Here is a 20,666-nt window from a genome sequence, read left to right on the forward strand (position 1 = left end):
AAATCTTGGAAGTGGCCCATATGTTCATCGGAAGAGGAATAGATAAAGAAAATATGGTATTTATCCACAGTGGAGTGCTACTCTGCCACAAGGAAGGATAAATTTTGGTCATTCGTAGGAAAATGGATGCACATTGAAACCATAATGTTAAGCAAAATAAATGAAATGCATGAATACCACATGGTTTCTCTCAAATGAGAAACCCAAAGTATAAACAATAGAAAGAGAAAACTAAAGACAGATACTAGGAAATAAGGAATTAGGTCTTTTGAAAATGAGAAGGGGACCAAGAGATCAAGGGAAGGGAGGGTGGGGAAGAGAAAGAGGAGTGAAAGTGGATGTGTTACGTACATGAGCCAACTCCCCACAATGGACACAGTCATGCACTGCCCACAGGCACCCCCAAAATTTTAAAAGTGTGAGCTGCTTGCTTTCTGCAGTTCTTTGTGCCAATACAAAACCTCTGCAAGAGACTGCACTTTGCACTGGCTCAGGCAAATTTTGTTTAGTCCCCCGTTTTTCTTAGGGAGACATGGCACAGTAAGTCTCAATAGGCCTCTAGCCTGTTAGATTGGCTATTTTAATGGTATACATGGATCTTTATTTAGTTATGTGGATTCATTTGAAGCTTTGTTTTGCTGGATCAACTTCAAAAGTGTAGTCACTAATAATTTTAGGGCTGTAATAGACTACAGCATTTCAGATTCAGGAAGGATAATAATCCTACTTTCAGACACTGCCTTAACCTTCCTGGAAGTACATTCCTTGTCAAACAATGAGTCTTGTAGTTTGTTTTGGAAAATATTGCCATGCCACTCTTGTGTGCACAGATGGAAGACATCACTTACTCTCTCCCGACACAATGTCATACCAAGCTTCTGGGCAGCCTTGGTCTCTCCCACATGTTCCTGAGTCCAGCTCTCACGTCCTCTGCTGGATACAACTGATGGGAAAATTTCACTAAAGTTCAAGCGGGTATGCAAACAGCCAGATGACTCTTGCGTCCACGGGGTTAAAAAGACAGGCTCACCATGAAAACAACAGATACCCTCCATCTGTGCCAGTCTAGGAATACAAGTCAAATTCCCACTGCTGGGGCACAACGCACAGCTAAAGGGAGAAAGGGTTTATTTGGCTCATGGTTTCAGAGGTTTCAGTCCATGGTTGGCTGGCTCCAAGGATGCCATCATGGCAAAGGGTGTGGAAGAGGAAAGCCACTCAATTCATGGCTTCTGCAAAGCAGAGAGCAAGGGCGAGCCCAAGAGAAGTGGGCAGGGACCCGATCCAGTCCCTAAGGTCACTGCTCCATGGCCTACTGAGGCACACCCAGAGGTGTGTTCCACTGCTCTGCCAGGCATCTGTCCAGCCAATCAAGTTGGTAATCATGATGAACTCTCACAGGAGGCAAGGCTCTCAGCAGGTAATGCCTGTGTGTCGAGGGCATCACAAACCAGTAGTTAACAGGATGTTGGCTGAGGACCACGACCTTGGGATCCCCATACAGAATCAGTATGCACACCCTTGGGGGCTCCCCCATAGCTGAGAGAAAGCAGGGTTGCGGGCCTGCTTCTTGGTTTTTATGAGTTTATTCACATTTAGAGGTAATGTGATGCCAGTCCTAGCATAGAGCAGAAAGGAGGGACTGTCAGCCTGATGACAACCCAGTAATGGGCTCAGGCACAGAAGAGCTGTATAGCAAATGCTTTCCATCCTGTGGAAAGCACACTTGGGAGATTCACAGCCTAGGAAGCTGCAGTGCCCAGGAGAGTAAGGCTCATTTGAAAACAGTATGCCCAGCAGGATTCAAAGTTAATCTTAAAAAAAAAAAAGTATAAAAGGAAAAATACTGAAATAATACAGATGACAAATCAGTAACATTTCTTTTGGAGAGTTAGAATTACATTTTAAAAAAGTGCTTTCCCTCTTAGTTTTCAAATAATCCCTAACAATCATGTATTATACCAATGACAATAAAAAAATCAATTCAATGTGTCTAAAAATAAGGATCACTCTCATCAGAGTGCCCACCAGGTAGCCTTGGAGAGGACCAGCACCCCTGGAGGGTTTCCATGGCAGCTGTGTCTAGAAGCTGGATGGAGGGGCCAGAGTCTCTGTGGCTTCAATCTTTGTGATAAAGATCTCTGAAGGACAATATCCATCCATTCATCCGCCCACCCATCCACCCACCCACCCATACACCGACCCACTCATCCATCCATCCACCCACCCGCCAATCCATCCATGTATCCACCCATCCACCCATCCACCCATCCATCCATCCACCCACTTATCTATCTATGCTCATCTACAGTTTGATTTTTTTCCAACCTAGACTTTGGGGCTAATAGCAAGGAATTAAAATTGCTCCTTAGCAGAAAGCAATGATTTTAAAGATGTTAACTCTGAAGATCTAAAAGAATAACAGACAAGGTCTCATTATCACAGATTAAGGGATGGATGGGACCTGCAACAGGAAATTTATAGACTGCACTGATCCGCTCAGATACCATGTCCTGAGGAGCTGCCTGACTCTCAGTGACCCAGTGCAGCAGAGGACAGGACCAGACTCTGACCTGGGGGACAGGTCATCTACACCTTGTCTAAGAAGTGACAAGTATGCTTTTCAGTTTGTGACAATTCAGATGGAAAAGCAACCATGGCAACACCATTAGAACAGCCACTGTCTACACCACAGGAGGCACACCATCGCCCCAGGGCCGAGCCTGGGCCTCCACCTGTCTCTATAATTTATGAGTCACTCATGAGTTTGATGTTGTCAAAGGGCTGGAGCAAACAAAGGAAAATATTTCATGAAATGTGATGAAATATGGAATTCAAATTTCAGAGTTTATGAAGTTTTAAAATACCTGCTCACTGACCCTACACAGAAGCTGCCTGATCCACACAAGGGTTTTCAAGGGAGCCAGTTATAAATATTCCTTGTACAGTGGCACCTCCATTCATGAATGCTTTGGTTTGCAAACAGAAGTATTTGGCAAATTTTATTTTTGTTTGTGAACTCTTCACTAGGTGATGAACAGGAGCATGGCAATCTTTTCCAGAATCAGGCAAGGAATTAAATTCATGAACCGAGGCCACTATATTTTCTACAATCAGCTCTAGATGGCAGAAAAGATACTTAACCAGCAGGGAGAAGGAGCCCCAACCCCTAACTATGGCCCCACCAAGATACGTACATTTCCAAATGCCATCCCCCCAAGGCTGCTCTTTCCACAGAACAAAGTATTTTTTTTTCTGTATATGTTCAATAAACTAAGAATTCAATGTCTAAAAGAAACTGCAGGACCCATTTAGCGCAGAAGTAATGGCTGTACTGAAATCGAGCATTCGTTCCCTCCTGCTAAAATAAACACTGTGTAACCGCACTGTTGAGGGGCCCTCGCTGCACGCATACCAGTTAGACATCTCCAGCTCTACCCCAGGCGAGCCAACCGGATCTAGAATTAAGTCTGCATGTGCGTGTTGGGCACTGGCTTTTATTTCACTGCATGTAAGTGGTTTTGGGATTCGACTGATATATTGTATGTCTGCATTGTGTGGACACAGACACAAAGTAGTATTTTCGTGATCCGATTCTGCCCAGAAATCAGTGGAAGCACGCACTGCACCTTCCTTCACCTTTACCGTCACACGAAACCGTGTAAGGCACCCACAGAAGGCTGCAAGCCTGCCCTGCTCACGTGGTGTGGTTTGTGTTCTGTGAAAATGCAGCCCCTCATTTCCCAGTGAGAGGGTGGGACTCACCCTGCTTCCCAGGGCACGGCGGAGGAGGGGACTGGAGCTGTCTTCACACGGCAGAGCCCTGCATCCGCACACTCCTGCCCCTTTACCTCCCTGTCTCCTGCACTTGTGGACCACTCTGCTGTCCAGGATGGTGGGGGACTCCACAGTGATCACCAGTCCCAGCAACTGGATCCGAGTCAAGCCTCAGTGTCACCTCACTACCTAAGCCCCCAGGCCACGCTCAGGACAGGGCCTTCCCTCCAAGCTGCCGCACCCTCACGCACTGGCCCCGAGTCAGTGACACCAGCACCTAATATCCACTTGACACAAATTTCCCCACTGACCAGAAATGTCCCTTAAAAATGGGTTGCTGAGCTGGGACCCCAGCCATCAAATCTGCAGATGCACATGTGCTTGTGGGTGTCTTGGACTCCTGTAACGAGGGCACTCGCCCCACCCTACACACACCCACTGGCCGTGTGACCACACTCCAGTTTTGCTCTGGCCGTCTTTCTCACGGAGCCATTTAAAGCCATCTCTGTCCTCTTCCTGCCTGTGCTTTGGCAGTCAGGTCTGAGGGTTGTCACTGGCAGCCACAGATGTCACACACCACACCACACCAAGACGGACGTCAAGCTTCCCTCCCTGGGAGTGGGCTGTGGTCAGGTGGTCATGTGCTGGTCACGTGAACCACGATTTTCCCTTTGCAATGACTGGCAGTCAAGACCCTCCATCCTCACCAACATGGGGGCAGCAATCTCAGGCAGTGGCCAGAATCAAATAGTTCATGAAGGATTAATAAACAGCAATTTTCTAATCTTATTATTTCTATCCCTTTCATTGGTCCCTGTTATCCTGAAAGGTTTCCCTCTCTCAGAATGGTTTAGAATCCCTAAAAAGAATCAAAGTCTACTCTGGATTCTTTACCTTCAGTCACATTCTCACAGTGAGGAATTGGTGCAATGGTCACTTGGAACTGAGGCAAATTATCAGCAATTTCTCTCACCATGCCCACTGGTACTGTTACTTTCCAGTGTTTACAATGAACCCATTCCTGTTTTTGCTAATCATACCCGTGGTCTGTGCAAGCTCTTTCTAGCTGGTTGCTGGAGACACTGTCTAATTGTTCTTTGGAGTAGTATGCCTCCAAGAGACCGGTGTCGGCCCCAGGTGCCACAAACAGCAGGGCTCCTTCTTCCTGGCCAGCAGCACCTCCAAGTGAAGAGATCCATTTTTTCCTTCTAGACTGAGTTGTCCTTAAAGTGCTAGGTGGCCGCCATGACTTGTAACTAGATGTGCCTCCAAAGCCTCATATACTCATAGGTGTAACTTTCTGGAGATGGCTGGATCTACGGTGTGTGGATATGGGTTAAGGGTGTGTCATAGCTAAGTCAGTGTACTCACTGGTTTAGCATAGTTCTGGAGTGGGTAATATGAAGGTCCACCCCAACCAATACAGCCGGGATGAAATAAAAGGGAAAGGGTGCTCATTGCTGCTGCTCCCTGCTTACCCTGCCATGCACTGTTTCTCCTCTGCGATGCCCCTCTGCCAAGCCACCCTGCCTTGGAACCAGCCAACTATGGACTGAGACCTTTACAAACTGAGCTGGAATAAACCTTTCCTTCTTTAACTTGTGAGTGTCAGGTATTTTGTCTCAGCAATGAAAAAGTAACTGAGACAGTGGCTTCCCCACCCTGTCTTCGTCTTTGCTCAACAATGAAGGTGATCACAGTGGGAGGAGCCAGCATAGCCCCTCCTTACTGCCCACACCCCTCACCTTGCATAGTAGTCATTGGGGGGTACAGCCTCCTGGAAGAACTGGAACTGGTACAGGTACAGCCCAATCAGGTGGCCGGCTGTGAAGATGGCCAGCAGGACACAGAGGCAGCTGAACAGCAGTGGGTCAAATGTGCGGCACCAGGACCACCAGGTACATAGGCCCAGGAAGACGAAGAAGTAGACGGCTGAGGTCAGCGAGGGCAGCATCATGCCTGGGGACAGAGATGGGAACAGGTGGTAGTGACTGGGAGCTGGGGCACCCTGCACCCACAGGAACTGAGGCGACCACAGTTTAGTCATGCAATCAAAGCCAGTGCTGTGTTTGTGGTGAAGACCACGTGAGAGCAACAGTTTTCTAGGAAAGACAAGATGATGGAGAGATTCTACCAGGTTCTCTGAGCTAAGGATGCTGTTTTCTCACCAGGAGAATCTGCATATTCTTGAGATTTCTCTTTTAGATGTTTCAGGAACAACTGCACATCTGCTCCAACTTTATCACGGCTTTTTCTTTAGAATGATTTCCCTTTTTAGTTTTTTGTTTTGTTTTGTTTTTTGAGACAGAGTCTCCCTATGCAGTTCAGGCTGGCTTTGAATTCACTGTGTAGCCCAGGGTGGCCTCCAACTGTGAGCAACCCTCCTGCCTCAGCCTCCCAAGTGCTGTGGTTACATGTGTGCAGCACCACACACCTTGTTTCACCTACTTCTTAGTTAAGTAGCAGTCATAATAATATTACACTTGGGCAGCTGAAGTCTCCTCACATCCTCCTCCTATCCCACAAAGAGGAGACAAAAGAAGAGGCTAGTGCTTTATAGATGTTATGATGATTTTATCAGGCATTTGAAAGGACTCCTGATTAACACTGAGTTTTATTTCTTGAGAAATTCTTTTTTTCCCTAGTCAAAAACAGTGGAGTAATTTTATCTCAGCCACTTTTGGGGACAATCTGGAGGACTCAGTTCTGACAGCATCCTGCGCTGCAGGCCACAGACCCAGAGCCCACTATGGCAGTGCCACACTCGTGGCTTGGGGGCGGGGCATGGCTGTGACTCTGACTTGAGCTCATAACGTGTGCCCCTGAGACAAGAAACAGTACTTCAAAGAGGTGAACAGAAACCACCATGCCCAGACCAGAATGGGACAGAGTGGCCTCCACTGGCCTGTGCCTGCGGCTGGCCTCAGGGCCCTGCAAGGTGGGGCAGAGCATACCTGTCCCTGCCCACACTCACCTGAGGAGCCCAGGAGGATGGTGACCACCACCTTGCCGGCCGTTGTGATCATGTTGCCCACGAATTCCTTGAGTCGTGAGGCCAGCGAGGCCAGCTGGCGGAACAGCCTCAGCCGGGTGCTGTTTTCCCCCTCAGTGTCCTCCACGCCAGCCCCGTCCAGGTCCTCATCCTCGATCAGTGCCTCCTTGGAGTCCATTTTCTCTCCTCTGGCCTGTGGGGTGAAAAGCAGGAAACGCCCGGTCCAGCCCCTGCCACCCCGTGCTGGCCCTCAATGCTGGTCCCTCAGGTCGTCCCTGAAGACTTGAGCAGGGTGTTCCTAGCACAGGGCCCTGGAGGCCTCGCCAGGGCATCAGTACCTGTGCTCTTTCTCTCTCCCTTTCCTTTCCTTTTTCAGGTATTGGGGGTTGAATCCAGGGCATCTGCACTAAGCTACATCTTCAGCCCCTTTTGTTGTGGGGAAGGGTCTAAGTTGCTAAGTTGCCCATGCTAAGCTCAAAATTGAGATGCTCCTGCCTCAGCCTACCACAGGGCTGGGATTACGGGTGTGCACCACCATGCCTGGCTTCTCTGCTAGTCATCTCAGCTGTGCCAGTCTGGGTTCGGTCTTTCTCCATTGCTCCTCCTGGTTGCTAGAACAATGCTGCCACAGCTCTGAGGCTGTGGGTGGTGTGGTTTTCAGGCAGCCCTTCTGCTCTCTGAGGTTATCTCAGTTGCCACTTCAGTATCTCCTGGCCCGGCAGGCACTTCCGGGCTCATCCGTCTGGGGAAGGACTCCAGCTGTGCCCAGGGCAGGGTCGTAGAGAGCCGGGGAGGCGTGCTCCTTCACACGTCCGCGTGCACACACACGTTTCTCGTTTCAGTGCAAAGATGCTGTTTGCTCACTTGTTAGTTTTAGAGACTAAACAGAAAATCAGGTGCTAATGATCGTCTTTCCCCACCGAGCCAGGTTTCTGAAGGCCTCATACATGGAAACCATCATCTTGAGACAGAAGGGGACTGTGACTCATCCCCAGGCCGGGGGCTTTGCGTCCTCAGCCCCATGCCTGACTTCGGGAAAAGCAATGCTGCAGCCCCCAGGCCACAGGTTCTCGAGGGACATTCAGCTCAAGAGTCTATGCACCCATGAGGGCCCATGCCCACACTGCCACGTGCCTGGCTGTCTGCTCTCGGCGACACGCCTCCTCCTATCCTCTCTGCAGCCAGGAGGAGGTCTGCAGGGACCTGGCCAGGTTCTCCTTGCAACTTGCAGCCTCCTGGAGGCAGGACAGTGTGTGCACAGGGCCACCTCTTGGTGGCCCTTGACAGGCTCAGGCAGGAGAAAGGCTCAGCGTCTGAGACCAGCCTGGGCTCTGCAGTGGGGCCCCGTCTCGGGAAAATAAAGCAGAACAGAGGGGTCGGGGTGCCAGCTGGGTCTCCTACAGAACCCTCGGTGACTGACTTTCATGCACACTTCCTGTACTTCAGATGTGCTCAAATCGAGGAAGCCTCGGGCCTCCCAGCGAGCCACACCAGACCTGGGCCCGGGTGGACATTTCACAAACCTGCTCAGCAGAGGCTGCCAGAGTGAGGTGGCGACCCTGGGGCCACCTGTCCCACAGGCTCAGCCTCAGGCACCATCCAAGGCAGGCGAGGACGCATGCTGTGAGCACTGATGGGAGGCTCCCTCCAGCCAGTGGGCACAGCTGGAGCCCACAGGTGACCATGGGAGCAGCGGAGAGCAGGGTTTATGATGTCCACTTGAAATTCTCCTGGAGCTGTGATGGCGCCTGATCTAAAACCTATCCAAGAGCTTTGGAGGCCTCTGCCTCGCTTCCACGGCAATCCCGGTATTCACGACAACACAAAAACTAGAGGGCTCTCGCTGCGTGCAGGCTGCCAGGCCAGACACAGTCCCCTCCAAGCGGAAGCTGCGGGGCTTAACGGTCAGCAAGGGCGTGGGTAGGAGGCACAGCAGCCTTGCAACTTCTGCTCAGTGAGCACTGCACGTGATGTCTGGGCTCAATGCCCATGTCATGTGCTCTCAGCACGAGTGACCTTTGCAGGCGCAGTGTACGGACTGGTGTGATCCAGTCATTCTGTTACTGCATGGGCACAGGAACACGGACACTGTTTGCGACCCATAAACGTGCAGACAACCACTCTTGGCCAATTTAAAAGAAAAAACTGAACACTAATAGTTAAATAAAAGTTCCAGGGAAGGACGTGGACCCAGCTCCACATGCATCCTGTGGTCTCTGCAGTCTCTGCACACAGCAGCCTCCAAGTCTCCCTGCGGTCACTCCCCCACGGTCACCTCCTGCTCACAGTGTCCTCCCACCTGTGGCAGCCCCAGCCCGCATGCTGTCTTTCTACTCAATACTGTTTACACTGGTCTGGCCCCAGCATAAAACAGGCTGTGTCTGTGGCCAAGACCCGAGGGCCATGCGGGGCATCCAAAGGACAGGTACCCAGGCTTCACCTGAGGAACCAGGACGTGAGTTGGGGGTGTGTAAGAAGGCAGGGTCCTGGGGTTCCAGCCTGTGGATGCCCGCCATGGCATATCCCGCTGGACTTGGCTTGCACCTCCCTCAATGGGAAACCTGCTATAGAAACTGAGCTCAGCGCCTCTTTCACCTCCAGCCACGCTGCAAACGTGCACAGTGGAAGCCTCCCCGCTCTTTCAGGCTAAGCTGGAGACAGGGACACTTAGTACAGTGGCCACAGGACCCCAAAGGCTGTGTTCCTAAGAAGTCTGCAACCGCCCCCGGGACCCGCACTGGCTGAGCTGGGCCACCATCAGTGTCACCAGCAGTCCAAGAGGATCACTGACCATACCTGGGAGGCAGAGGACTGCAGGGGAGACCAGCAAATGGCACTGGCCCTTTGCTTAAAGAGATTCTGCTTTCAAATAAAAAACAAGAACACCTAATGAGACAGTGCAAACCAAAGCAGTGCTCACACGCACACAGCCCTGCACACTCACCCAGCCTGTACTGCACACGCAGCTGGCCCTGGCTCTGCTGCTCCAGTCTGCAATGGTCGTCTGCGCCCAGTCACCCGGTGTGGGTGTGGCCAGGTGCACCATGCACTGTGATTTCACCATAAGGGGAGTGAGGTGGCAGTGTCCTCAACCCCTGGGTGGTCTTCTGAGGGACACCGCAGGAAACCCCAAAATAAAGCAAGATGAAAGTGGGGAGCTCCTCTGAGGGTTTTTTCTTTCTGGCTCCCTTTGTGGGCAGGGGCTGCTTGTTGAGGACAGTGGCAGAGGACAGAGAGAGTCGGGACAGAATCTGGAGGTAGAGCCACAGCCATTGCCACTGCAGATGAGGAGCTTGGGGGCTGTCACACCCGGGCCTGGATGGGGAAGGCAGAGGGAGGTGACTGTCCTGGTGCAGGCTGCTTCCAGGTCCAGGAGGAGAGAGGCAGAAGGCAGGCCCAGGAGCTCCTGGGTGATGTGGATGGTGAGGGGACACTGCAGGTCCTCTCACCTAGGGGCCACTAGCCTGCTTAGCCCCCTAAAGGAAAGGGTTTCCCACAAATTTCCCATGGGATGCTTTGTTGGTATTTGCAATTTAAATGCTTAAAATCATTTATCAAGTGTTCCAGGAACAGAACAAAGCGTTCTGAGAATTTCTACCAATATTGATCTAGAAACATAAAGGTCAAAGGCTCCTTTGATTTCTTGAAGAAGGCAGAGACGACTGGCACTGTGGAACACATAGGCCACATTAATGAGGTGACACAAAGGCCATGGCAGTTTAAAGGCACTGGGGTCACTTCCAGATCCTAGATCCTCTTTTCTACCTTTGTGAGTGTTCTCCCACCAAGCTACACCCTGGCCCCAGTCCTTAGCCCCTTCAGTGAGTCACCGAGTGCATTTTTACCCAGCTGGGAAAGGTTGCCCCTGACTTCCTGTGCAGCAGGCGCTGTGGACAGCTTCTCCCCAGGCTGCCATTCCTGAGGCAGAGCGAGTGGCACCCGCACTCTCACCTGGTGGCCAGGGAGAGGTGGCCAGAAGGCTCTGGGGAACAAAACTCGCCCTGGGCCACAGGTAACTCCTCTCCATGAAGAAGCCAGCCACGACTTCCCCAGTCTGGAACCTTCTCTCTCATCTACACCAATGGCAATCGCCACTGCCAGCCGTGAGAGCTCCCCACAGCCAAGCAGTTGTCCATGAGAGCGGGGGACAGCATCATGGGGACAGAGTCCCAGAAACAGGTTTCCCTCCAGGGAAAGCCAGGAAGTGTGAGGCCTGCGGGGCTTCTCGAGGCCCAGGGTGGTCCTCCTGCTCAGAACTGGGGCCAGGGGCTGTCAGCAGGAGCCCAGAGTCAGGCTGGAGCCCTGAGAGGGCTTCTTCCTGCTCCTCACACCTGCTCTGGGATAGCCATTAACTTGGGGCTCAGGGTGGACACCTGAGGCTCGGAACACGGGCAACTTTCTGTGCCAGACTGCGGTGCCACGGCACCCGGGAATCACATGCTAGGAAGCAGAGGGCAAGCTGAGGCACAGAGCAAATTTTCATAATACAACTTCTAAATTTTCAGGGTAGGAATTTTTGACTGAATCTATGACTGGCAGATCTGCTCTGAGTTGAAAGGAACAAATAAACAGGACCACAGAGAGTCTGTTGAGAAGACTTTCTCCAGCACAGGAGGAGGTGGTTTCCCTGCCGTGCTGGGCTCCCTATACTCTGCAAAGCCCAGCTGCACCGAAGCCAGGCGAGGCCCTGAGGTCTTCAGAGAACCCTGGGTTTGGGAACACCCTGCAGCCAGCCCACATGAGCCCCACCATCCGATCAAGGAGACCTGGGGTCCCCGGGGCTTTGCTGCCGGAAGAGCAGCCTCCCAGGCCTCACCGGGCGATCCCGGCTGGCCAAGGTGAATGAACAAACACGCACTAGCAGTAAACACCAAAGGTCCTCAAACCCAAATGCTCTGGAGCACAGGTGCCAAAATTTCTAAGCAGCAGCAGGAAGCAGTTGGGCCCTTCAAAAATAAAACAAATTCCTCTGCTGGCTTTGGCCTCCTACTCCGTTCACTCGCCAGCCGGCTGTCACATGTAGGGACGGTTCCCTGTGGTGAGTCCAGGGGCCGCAGCCGCCTCCCTGCCTCCTGGGCTAGCCGGTGGCCTGGAGGGACCAAGCACAGAAAGTGATATATACGTGAGCCAAAACCAAATTTTCCCGAGAAGAAACACAGCTCTACCAAGGCATTCAGTATCCGCAGGGCCCAGCATGAGAAACGTTCATCTAGGGAACCTATGTCACTGTCATCTTCACATGATGTGATTACTCGAATATGAGGTTTAGATACTTAAACCAGTTTCAAATAGGAAAGAGGCACCGTGAGTCTAAATAAGAAAACAGGCAAGTCGAGGAGGGAAATGTGGCTGCAGTCGGTCCGTGCAGTGGCGCCATGGTCTCTGCGTCCCACACATGAGCCTTCCTCCTATCCCCACCCGGTACTTCCATCCCGGCTCTTGGCCCGACCCGTCCCTGCTGACGTCTGTTCAGGACCAGCCGCAGCTCACGCCTGGGCAGCTAAGCGAGCGGCAGATTCCTTCTCAAAGTGGGTTGGCGCAAACCTGCTGCCCGCTCTAGGTTTCACTCTAGGTTTCTGGACTTCTAAGAACACCTCGAGTTTGAAACTGCACTGCCTCTCATGGGGAGAGGGATCGAGCAGGCACTGCGCTAGTGCACTTCCTCTGTTACTCGATTTGGTATTGACAAAAGCTCTGCGATGTATCGTTGGCCTCTTCTTACTCTACTCTTGGAGCTGGGGACTGAAGCTGAGGCCTCGCACACATGAAGCGCACGCACTGCTGCCAGCCATCAGCCCCCTCCGCAGGAGGACAGAGAACCGTCCCAGACGCCACTGGGTTTCCACAGTGACCCTCGGGCCTCCGCCTGAGGCCAGTGACCTCACCTTCAGAGATCACAGCGGAGAACTCTGCTCAGATACTGAGCGATTGGCTTCCTTCTGCCAAACCGGGTGACTTTTAATAGGATTATTTAAGTGATATTTTTCAAAACTATAAATATTATATTATGAAACTCAAATGTAAAAATGGATATGCAAAGTTTAAATTCCCTGTCCTGAAACGGTAACGTCCACAGAATTGTAAAGTCACGGTTTTTTCCACTCTAGAACTTCAAGATGTGAATACAAGATATTGTTCGTTGCTGCTCTGCTACAATTACTTTTTATCCATGCACCTCTCTTGCCCTAAAAATGATCATAGTAGTCACAGGCAGTGTGACTGCACTGCATTAGCCCTAAGGGTTTCAGGCAATAATATAATTTCGAGTTTTCATCAGTTTATTGAATTTTATTCTCTTTTCACTGTCTTGTTTTGAAATGATCATACAAGGTAATTTTCTGCTTATTGGTAAAGGACATAAATTATTTACCATAACTGAGAATTTTCTTCCTTTAATGTGTTAGTGATTAACATTCTCAAGTAAGTAATTTGTATTAATGTCAGCTTTAAAAGTTTACTTTTTCTATTTTGTGGTACTGGGGACTGACCCCAGGGCTTTTGCACTGAGCTACATCCCGAACCCCTTTTTATTTTGAGACAGGGTCTCACTAAGTCCCTCATCTGTCCAGGGTGGGGTAGAACTTGTAATACTCCTGCCTCAGCCTCCCAGAGTACACTACCATGCCTGGTTTAACTTCTTGCTAAAGTTTGTAACAGAAAACATTTGCTAGTTCCAAGCGTCTTTGAGTCAAATGCCCAAATCAAATATTTTTGAGAAAATTTTTCTTTATAAATGTTGCTTCTTTTTAATTTAAAAAAGACCAAGGACTTTTCTTTCGTTAGGTTGCTCCCTAGGTATTTCAATTTTTGTCGATTTTTTGGGTGCTGTTGTGAAAGGACCTGTTTGCCCCGCTTCTGTCTCACTGAACCTGTTGTCCGTGTGCTTTCGGAAAGCCACGGATGTTTGTGTCGACCTGGTATCCAGCTACTGCACTGAATTGGGTTATAAAGTCTAGAAGAGCTTTGGTGGAGCTCTTGGACCGATGCCACCCAAACATATTAAAACACTGTCGATGAACAGGTGAACGGATGAGAAAATGTGGAATTTCAATGTAATGGGGCACTACTCTGCCATGGAGAATAAACTGCTGTCATTTTAGGGGAATGAATGCACTGGAGACCGTCAGGTGAAGTGAAATAAATCAGGCACACAAACATAACTATCATGTTTTTCTTATCTGAGAAGCCCAAAGAATAAATAATTTAAAGAGCAAAACAGAGACTGAGCGATAGGAATCAGGGCGATAGATCTTTGGCAAATGGGAAGGGGCCCAGAGACGCGGGGGGAGGGAAAGGGGAAGCGAAAAGGGTTAAGACGCGTTGTGTCCACGCACCAACTCCCCGTCGCGAGTGCACACAGGTGCTAATAAAAATAAATGTGAAAACTAAAGTGCTCCGGGTCCAAGAGTCACTCCCGAGAGCTTCACTGTACTTCTCCCTTTGCCTTCAGTCCTCACACTCTTCCTCGGGCCGGAGTGAGCTCCACTGCACTTGCGGGCAGGGTGACAGAGGGGCTTCCCGCCGAGGAAGACCTCCCTCCCTGGACTGCGGGCCGTCTTCTCCGAGCATTCCTCAGTAACCAGGCGTGAGTCACACTGGTGACCCCCAGACTAAGCGGTCACGGTCCCACGCAGGGCGGTTGTGGGCGATGGCGGGCGGTGGGAGGGGCCGGGCCTCAGCCTCTTCCCGCCAAGAGCACAGGCCAAGGTGTGGGCCACACAGGCACCTGTGCAGTGACCCACCACCACCCAGGCCAGGCACTAGGGCGCGCGAAGGGAAGATCGGGCCGCGGGATTTACCAGTTCTTCATTTTCAAACTCTGGGGTGTCCTGGGCAGCTTCCTCCAGCGCAGGCTTCTGGACCATGTTCCTGCAGACGAGCCAGATGGTCAGGCTGGCGATGAACATCCCGATGTCCGGCACAAACACTCGAATCCCGTTGCCAGCGTCAGCACCCTTCAAGCTACAGGGGACAACGGAGGTGTTAGCTGTGCCTGTGTGTGGGGCTCACCATCTCACAGTAGGTTCCGCTCCTGGTACTAAAAAAAAAGAAGCGAGATTTCTGCCCAGAAGGCAGCAAGGAACTTTGTCATCAGGCTCAAAGCAAGCTGGTGCTGCACTGTTGGTAAGAGAGCCACACATCCATACAAATGCAGTGGCCTGCAAGCCAGCTAAGCCGCTTAAAACTGAGCACACACCAGCAGATAGAAGACACGGTCACACAAATGCAGACCGGAGCTAGAAGGGAAAACAGAAAACATGAGCACCTCCCTCAGACCTAGGACCTCTCTGGAGTCTGCAACTAGGCTATCGCCCGAGCTGTCCCTGGAACGACAGGCCGGGATGTTTCTTCCCATGGCAGAGGAGCCATGCGGGACTTGGCCCAGCTGGGCTCAAGTCTGACACTGGAGGACACGAGTGACACCGCTCTCTCTGGGGGACAGAGAGGAGGCCGTGTGCCCTCCCTGTCCACTCCAGTGACACGAAACTCCAGCCCACGACTTTAGAAAACATGATGAATGCATCAGGCATGAAATAACACATGGGCTTTGGGAATGGAAACACACGAAGGTCTCCATGAAGCTATGGCTGGAAGACAGATCTTCTCACCCATGTCCAGGCCCTGTTACAATGGAGACCTCAAAGCGAATCTGGCCCTGAAGCCAGCAAAGGCCAGGGGAGGTGGAAAGCAGGTCCATCTGTCTGCAGGCACTCAGGAGGGGCTCTGGAACTGCCCTGAGTGGAGCTACCATGTGTCCCCTCATCTGGACCAGGGGTGGGGGCAGTGCAGACAGCACAGGAGCCCAGAGATGTTGCATCCAGCACACTGCAGCCCGTGCGGCACCCCTGCAGTGCCAGGGGATGGCCATGGTGTCACAGCAGTCACAAGTGACTGGGCACACATGGCCCGGACAGCACACATCCAGGATGGCACAGGGCCTAGACCTGCAGTACTTGGTGCTGCCATCCAGAACCACATGGCACTGACTCCTGGCAAAGTCTCTGCTCAACCGCAGAAGGAGAACAAACTCTGGCAAGGACACGTGAGTGAAGGAACTATTGGTGACCAGACAGCCATCCGGACTGAGGGGCACAGGGTGCATCAGAGCGGGGAGGCCAGGGTCCCTGCAACGCTGGAACCTTGGTTGGGGGAGTGAGGGAAAGCTAACGGGGGACATCACAGGAGCATTCGGTCCTAAGGAAATGTTCATCAGGCAAGAAAGGAAGTAAAAGACAGCGACGCAGGCCATCAAGATGGATGCAAACACAATCACCCTCGGCATGCATGGGGGACAGGTTCTGGGGGCCATGGACACCAACTGCATGATGCCCATGCTCCTATCGCAGTGGCATCAGATCTGACCATGACTGGGCTCGGACCCCACACACCAGGGCGTGTGTCATCCCTGACGATTCCGACGATGGCGTGATGCGGGTGTTATGGAAACAGCCACATCCTCCAGTCGGGAAATTTCAAAGAGAAAACATGTGTACACTTCTGTACTGGTGGAATTTTCCCCGAGGACTTTCAACCTGTGACTATTGATCCCCATAGGCAGAAGGCCAGACACAGAGGACTGCATGTGCGCACTCACATACAGCCTGTGCGTTGTGCAGACTATTCCTTCACATGGTATGCACTTTTGTAAACACATTTAGAAGTGGTGAATAGCAACACTGCTAAGTAAAATTATTAATATTACACAGAAGTTTACATTTACACTTTGGCCAATAGAAAATTATCAGGATTTACTGTTTACTGAGAACTTCCGTGCTCAGAATCCGCAATAATATCAATCCAACCAACCACCAAGTGGAGGTGGCCCCTTTTACATATGAACACAGCAAAGGTGACAAATTTCCCAAACGTCACACCGATACAGAGGTGACAGGAGTATAGTTCATTCCGATTACGTCTGAATTTAGGCCTTCAATGCCCATGTTCTCGTCTGTGCGTCTACACAGCTTCCTTCCAGTCCTGACTCCGTGTACAGAGGGGAACTCACGCTTCACCTGTCGTTCTGAAAATCATCCATTTCCTTCCTATGTCACTAACATTTTCACAATTATTGGTGACTTTTAGCTATGACCGTGGTCAGGCAGGATTAGTTCCCTGATACTGTACAGAGAATACTTCCATTTACTTTCCACTCCACTGTAGTACATAAAAGTCCACACTTAGGTAAATAAATGTCTTCTAATCCAGGATCTCATAGGACTCCATCCTCAGACCAGTCTAATTTGCTTTTTTAAGAAGAGGGCCTAGAAAAGGTATTGCTCATGTTTATAAATGGCTCTGAATTCTTATTCCACAAATAAAACAATCATCGTATATCGACATTAAGAAATGAAAAAATGCCTTTTATTTTGGACAAGATTAGGAAATTCAATTAAGAAAGCTTCACCTACACGACATGCATGGTGCTGACCTCTGATGATGGATTTTGTCCCGGGAAACATCGAAGTTCCAGATGCTTTCAAGTGTGTGGCACACGATCAGATGAAGTGCACAAGTCAGTGCCCTGGGACAGGACAAAGACAGGGGCCGAGGAAAGCAACCAGAGAGCCTCAGCCAGGCTGGGACAAGGGCTGGCTGTCCCAGACAGGGCCAGGTAGGGGTTCGATGATAGATTTGTAGCTATTCGTGGGAAACAGAACAACTGCGGCACTGTACGAGAGGCAGCACCGTGTTAGGCCGGAAAAGGCTCCCGAGGAGGGGAGCCCCAGCCAGGGCCCCAGGCTTCTCCCACCACAGCTGAGACCGGCAGGCTGGAGCCAGAGCTGCGCCTTCCCCCTGCGGATCGCACCAGACCCCAGCTGCTCTTTGTGCTCCTCGGTCCCCAGAGAGATGTCCCACTGCACGTGCACATGAGGGGATAAATGATGTGATTTGCAAAAGCAGTCATCCTGCAGCTGTCTAGAACCACTACTGGACCTGAGCTGGACTCGGATCCCATGAGAAGGGGATCGTCAGCCGCAGCGCTGAACACCCAGAGCAGCCTGGGAGTTAACAAGGCCGTGCATTCATCACGGGCCACTGAGGAGACAGCAGGCTTTGGACAGCGCAGCAAGGAGTGCGCTCAGCCATCAGCTCGCACTCTCACTGCCGTCCTAACAGTACAGTGTCCTGCTTTGCTGTTTAGAGAATTTTGAATAAAGTACGAACATCAGAGGGCTCCTCCCCAGAAATCCTGTGCCTTGTGATAAAACAAGACAAAAAAAAAAAAGGTCTAGGAACTCATACCGCAAAATAGTTATCCTCAAAGACCTGAGAAGTTCTGAGGTGAAGCAATTAATCTGAATTCATTTTAGGCGATTTTTAGCAAATGTATTGGACTCCAACACAATTCTTAAAGATTTCAGCTAACATCTATCATCTATAGAGTGGATGTTCAAGAACAGATTTTGGAAATGTTAGGTTAGGGGATGCTCATCATCTTAAGTCATGACATGAGTGCATAATCTGGGGACTATTCTGGTGTGCAGCTGTTCCTTACACTCTTGGCTTTCGTTTTTAAAGTCAGGGACACCTCGTTCGTTCCATTCCCTTACCTAATCACCCAACCATCCTTGCATTCATCGAACAAGCATTCAAATTACAGAGCTGGTGGAAAGAAACAAACTGCTCCCTTTCCTCGTCTTACAGACCACAGAGCCCCGACACATGGAAAAGCAAACAATAGGCTGAGCACATGGCCAGCAGGACTTTGTGTGGTCCTGCCTTTCTGAAACCCTGTTTTCTCCCCCAGCATCCACTGCACCCAGCTTCACTTCGCCCGACTTCCCCCTAACACAGCAGAAGATGCCTGCTCCAGGCTCCAGCGGCCCATGGGTGCAGGGTCACGGTGACCCAGGCCCATTCCCACTATGCTCTGGCTTGATCCCCTCTGATCCCCACCTCAGCATTCTGACGTCACGTACCCAGCTATCACCCACCAAGAAGACCCCCGAAGACCTGCGTTGCCGGCAAACCCACTAAGACTTGCTGAGTTGGGCTGCACAACCAGACGCTCCTGTTTCCTGCTGAAATGACCATGAGTTCACCAGGCTCTGCCTTCCACAGGTAGGGTCTTCTGATGGATGTCCACCTCGGGCTCCCACAGACACAAATCTGCACACCCTGTTCACACTGGACACCTAAGAAACACTAGCAAACACCCTTTGTCTACTAGATATCTCTTTAGTATCCCAGAGCTTTTCAAAATGAAATGTTAACAAAAACCTGCTTTCTTTGTATGATCTTTACCTTGAAAACTGGTGTTATAATCCATCTAGCACCCGAGACAGAGCCTAAAGGCATCTGTTCTCCTGCTGAGAAGCCGGTGTGGGTTCTGTCTTCTCAAGATTGCGCTGGCCCGACCGACCTGCCCCTTCCTCCCTACACTTGGCCCTGGCCTTGGCACCCTGGGACAGCGGCTTCCCTGTTCAGTCTGAGTCTCCTCTTAGGAACAGGCTTCAGTAGTGCTCCCAGGGTTTTCCCTTCTTTTCTTTCCTTTGGTAATGGGGATCAAACTCAGGTCCTTGCGCTTGCAAGGCAGACAGCAGTACCACCGAGCTAAATCCCAGCCTAGGGTTCAGTTTTTAGAGGCATGAAGCAGAGGTGCTGGGCCTTTGCCTACAAGAAATGAATGTCTCCTGAGCAGGGCACAAACCCTGCCTGCCTTCTCCCTCGCCAAGGTCTCTACCCCATCCCAGCCTACTGCATGCAGGCACCCATCGTGCAGGTGTCTCTCCACTGCGCATCCGCCCATCTGCTCTCTGGGTCAGTGAAGCTTCTGAATCCCCACTGCCCAGGCTGCCTGCCTCCTGCCCACGTGAGGCTTTCCTGACGTGCTCCAGCCCTCATCCCACGTACAAGCTGGCCACTTACTACTGTGGACGCCACGCCCCAGCAGCTGACACTGTGGTCTCCCCTTGTCTTCAAGTCAGTGTGGCAGCAGGTGCGGTTCCTACAACTCTGCACCCTCAGGAGCCTGACAGGCAGATGATACGCAGTGAACCACAAATGATTGCCGCAGCTGGGGGGATACCCTCAGGCCCCAGACAGGATGCACTGCTCCTCACACCCCAAGAATTTGCCTTCCACTTCCCAGGGCTGGAGCTGGTGCAGAGCACAGAGAAAAGAATCAGTGAGAGCTGGGCTCAGTGTGGGGAAGTCAAGACACAGACATCCCAGGAGGAAGACTGCTACTGCCCAGGGAATGGTACGGGGTTCTGGAGTTCACAGAGAAAGGCCCAGTTATTTGCATATGCAGATTTAATCGCCAAGACTGGAAAGTGTAAATCATTAGGACATAGTTTGGTTTTGATAATTAAGTATGCTAGGTTCAAAAACAAGAGAAAAATAAGTGCATTTCATAAACACAGAATGGCTCAATGTGGCAGAAGTTTCTACTCACGAGCGCAAAGCAAGTATCGCGTGCTGAGCCCATGCCAGGCACAGGTCCTGGTGGGCAGTGTGGCTGTGGAGGAAGTTGAGGAGGCGAGGCTGGTGAAGGCACCATGTTTGGGGTGTCTGCGAAGACAGGGCGTAGCCCTACCCCCAAAGGGTGTGGTGCACGGGATGGGCACTGGGCTCTGGGCGTGCAGAGCCACTTCCATTCCTGTGCAAGGTGGGTGGGACACACTCAGGTGCAGAGCTGTACTTCACGCTGAGGTCACATGGGACTTACACCCCGAGACCGGCTGCACCGAAGGCACCATCTCACACGCCTTGACTGAAGTCAACAAATAAATTAGACTGCCCAGGGCTGGAGCACATGTGGAGCAAATGCATGTGCGAGGGTTTCTAATCTAATTGTATGTTACAGGGCATCTAACCATAACTAAATTTTGTTTCAAGTAAATTCTACATTTGGCTCAGCAGGTTTGCACAGAAGTCCTGCTTTTGTAAATCG

General features: G+C 51.1%; 1 protein-coding gene across 4 annotated transcripts in view; it reads right to left on the minus strand.

Moving 5' to 3' along the window:
• The window catches only part of Piezo2 (piezo type mechanosensitive ion channel component 2), a 301,778-nt gene that overhangs the window by 116,822 nt on the left and 164,290 nt on the right, over positions 1-20,666 (minus strand). For 3 of the 4 annotated variants that reach the window (XM_010639029.3, XM_033757327.1, XM_033757326.1), the window contains exons 5-7: positions 14,569-14,731; positions 6,752-6,962; positions 5,523-5,736 (exon numbers count right to left, since the gene is read on the minus strand). In XM_010639029.3, coding sequence (XP_010637331.1) covers positions 5,523-5,736; positions 6,752-6,962; positions 14,569-14,731 — 588 coding nt within the window. The remainder of the gene's footprint in view (positions 1-5,522; positions 5,737-6,751; positions 6,963-14,568; positions 14,732-20,666) is intronic. The other variant, XM_033757328.1, reaches the window with a different exon arrangement.

This window comes from Fukomys damarensis, unplaced genomic scaffold (assembly GCF_012274545.1).
Source record: "Fukomys damarensis isolate Sample0158 unplaced genomic scaffold, DMR_v1.0_HiC HiC_scaffold_30, whole genome shotgun sequence".
NCBI classification, from domain to species: Eukaryota; Metazoa; Chordata; class Mammalia; order Rodentia; family Bathyergidae; genus Fukomys; species Fukomys damarensis.